This window comes from Dunckerocampus dactyliophorus, chromosome 7, assembly GCF_027744805.1.
Source record: "Dunckerocampus dactyliophorus isolate RoL2022-P2 chromosome 7, RoL_Ddac_1.1, whole genome shotgun sequence".
In the NCBI taxonomy this organism is placed as follows: Eukaryota; Metazoa; Chordata; class Actinopteri; order Syngnathiformes; family Syngnathidae; genus Dunckerocampus; species Dunckerocampus dactyliophorus.
The window spans coordinates 22,415,896-22,418,669 of NC_072825.1; the positions used below are offsets into that span (position 1 = coordinate 22,415,896).

At 40.5% G+C, this 2,774-nt stretch overlaps 1 protein-coding gene across 1 annotated transcript; it reads left to right on the forward strand.

The window, feature by feature from the left end:
• Window positions 1–202: 202 nt before the first annotated feature.
• On the forward strand, window positions 203–2,170 carry twist1b (twist family bHLH transcription factor 1b). Its single transcript, XM_054782971.1, has 2 exons — window positions 203–868; window positions 1,667–2,170. Exon 1 carries the CDS (start codon window positions 330–332, stop codon window positions 840–842), a length of 513 nt encoding a protein of 170 aa, XP_054638946.1. The 5' UTR covers window positions 203–329; the 3' UTR covers window positions 843–868; window positions 1,667–2,170.
• The last annotated feature ends 604 nt before the right edge of the window (window positions 2,171–2,774 follow it).

Below are 2,774 nucleotides of genomic sequence, written 5' to 3' on the forward strand. Positions count from 1 at the left end.
CAGGCAATACTCTTTTTTCCGTTGTGATGTAATGATATAGCGCCGTTATCTGTTTTTTTTTTTTTTGAAACACAGCACAGCCCTCATGTGACGTCACTTGCCTTCTCAACCAATCGTATTCCTCCCCAAAACGCGTTCAGCCTATAAGAACGCGCTAACTTTCTCAAGTGTCAGAAAAGACTTGTCCTCCTGGAGGCCCATCTATGGATACTTTGGTGTCTTCAAACCACACAGACATACAGGTGGACTAACCCGTGGACTTGATGACAGGGAAATAAGGTCTGCGACTCTTTTTAGAGTGGGACACTGTTTCAGTGTTGAGAGTGGAGATGTCCGAGGAAAATTTGGGGGAAGAGTCAAGCAGCTCCCCAGTCTCCCCTGTGGACAGCCTGAGCAACAGCGAGGGGGAGGCGGACACGCAGCCCAAGAGAAGCGCTAGGAAGCGGAGGCCGAGCAGGAAACACGCCGAGGACTCGGACAGCCCGGTGCAGGGGGCCAAGAGAGGCAAGAAGTCGAGCAGCAGCGGCAGCCCGCAGTCGCTGGAGGACCTCCAGAGCCAGCGAGTCATGGCCAACGTGCGGGAGCGCCAGAGGACACAGTCGCTCAATGAGGCGTTCGCGGCCCTGAGAAAAATCATCCCTACGCTGCCCTCAGACAAACTGAGCAAAATACAGACGCTCAAACTGGCCGCTAGGTACATCGACTTCCTGTGCCAGGTGCTGCAGAGCGACGAGCTGGACTCCAAGATGTCCAGTTGTAGCTATGTGGCCCACGAAAGGCTCAGCTACGCCTTCTCCGTGTGGAGGATGGAGGGCGCCTGGTCCATGTCAACATCTCACTAGCACCAGGACGACTTAAGCCCAACATGGTAGGAAACTGTTTCTCAAGATAAACTTTATATAGTTTTTTTCACCAAAACTGCATGATGTAAATTGTCAGAAGTATTTTTTCCCCACCTGAACTGCATGATGCAAACTGCAAAATCTATTCTTCCTACTAAAATGCATGACGCAAATCGACATATATAGCTTTTTCATGAACAAGGCATGATGCAAAAAACAAAATAGAAATTTTTAGACCTAAATGCAAGATGCAAATTATAAATATATAGTTTTTCAGCAAAAATGCATGATACAAATGACCAAATATACAACTTCTTTCGTCCACAATGCATGATGGCAAACTGCAGCAAATATTTTTTCAACTAAAATGCATGATGCGAATTATCAAACACGTGTTTTCAGCTATAAAATGCATGATGCAAATTGAGAAACGTATAGATTTGTCATCCACAAGGTAGGATGCCAACTGCAACAGGCGTTTTTTTCAACCAAAATACATGATGCAAATTGCAAGTATGTTTTTCAGCTAAAATGCACGGTACCAATTGACAATATTTCATTTTTTCTCATCCACATGGTTTCCACGCTTTTTTTCAACTAAAATGCATGTTGAAATTTGTCAAAAATGCTTTTTGGCTAAAATGCAAGATTCAGATGGACAAATAGGCCTATATACATTTTTCATCCACAATGCATGATGTAAACTGCAACATTTATAAACATATAGCTTTTCTCTCTTTGTATAGCAACAGTCCAATAGAAACTAAGCAAGATGCATTGCCTTTTTATCACACTAATAGTGAATCACTGCGTCTAATCTGCAGGTGACTGCTGATTCTATACTTCTCACATTTTGACGGGACAAATCTGGAGTCCAATGCTGGATACATGGGATCACTATTTAAAGCAAAGACCACGGAGGTGCTGCAGGGGATTTTTGTTTTTGTTTTTGCAGCCCCCTCAAACCCCCACTCTGATGACGACGGTGTACGTGCAACGTTGTTGACGACGAATGTTGAAAATATCACGGTTGATGAAGAGGTTTTTTTAACCACATGTATTTGTACTTATTTCTGCCGACGTGGAGTAAGGCAGTTTGACGTGTGCGTGTGTGTTTGCGTGTGAGTGTGATATTACCCACTGTTGGTGTAACTCACATTATAAATGGCTGTCTTTGTGGATCGAACCTGTGCAAGAAAAAAAATATTTTCAGAATACATTTATTTATTTATTGATGTTACATTTAGGGACTACATCCTGTGTTTGAAATACAAATACATTCCTATTTTTATTATCAATTTTTTGTAAATGTTTGTATATTTTTTGCAATAAAGAAAACCAGAATATTTTGCCTTTTTTTTTTTAGATATTTTGGAAAAACAAAAGAAATCAATCGGAAATGAAAAATATATAGTAATAAACAGATACTCTAATGGAAAAATGCTGCTATTTTTTAGTAATTCACATAAAAAATCACGTTGACGTAATTAGATTAGCCTACTAATTCCAAAACACACTGCCAAAAATGTATAAATAAAATTCAAATTCAAATTATTCTTTGTTTAAATTGCTGCTGAATATGTTTACACAATAATGAAGCTGTTGGCATGTTACCATACACTATAAATATATGATGACAACCTGCTATATTGTAAGACTAAATCCTTAATAAGTTCGGCGTTGCATTTACGTTTTCGGGAAAGTTAAGTAAAACCCACGATCCTCAATAACGTCCCTGCAGAAGTGTGTTTTGTTGCTCTTTTAGTCAGCCAGCAAATAATCACAACGGCCTTACCGATACATGGCATCATCTGTGCTATTTCTTACTCATAACGTCAAAACAATCGACTTGAATTTAATTAACCAAACTCCACCAATGATAAAAGCCGACTTCTGGCGTGCTTGATGTGAACCGCTATGGTGCTGTCATCG

Coding starts and splice junctions, on each gene's coding strand:
- twist1b (XM_054782971.1), top strand. CDS start 330: ATGTCCGAGGAAAATTTGGGGGAAGAGTCAAGCAGCTCCCCAGTCTCC.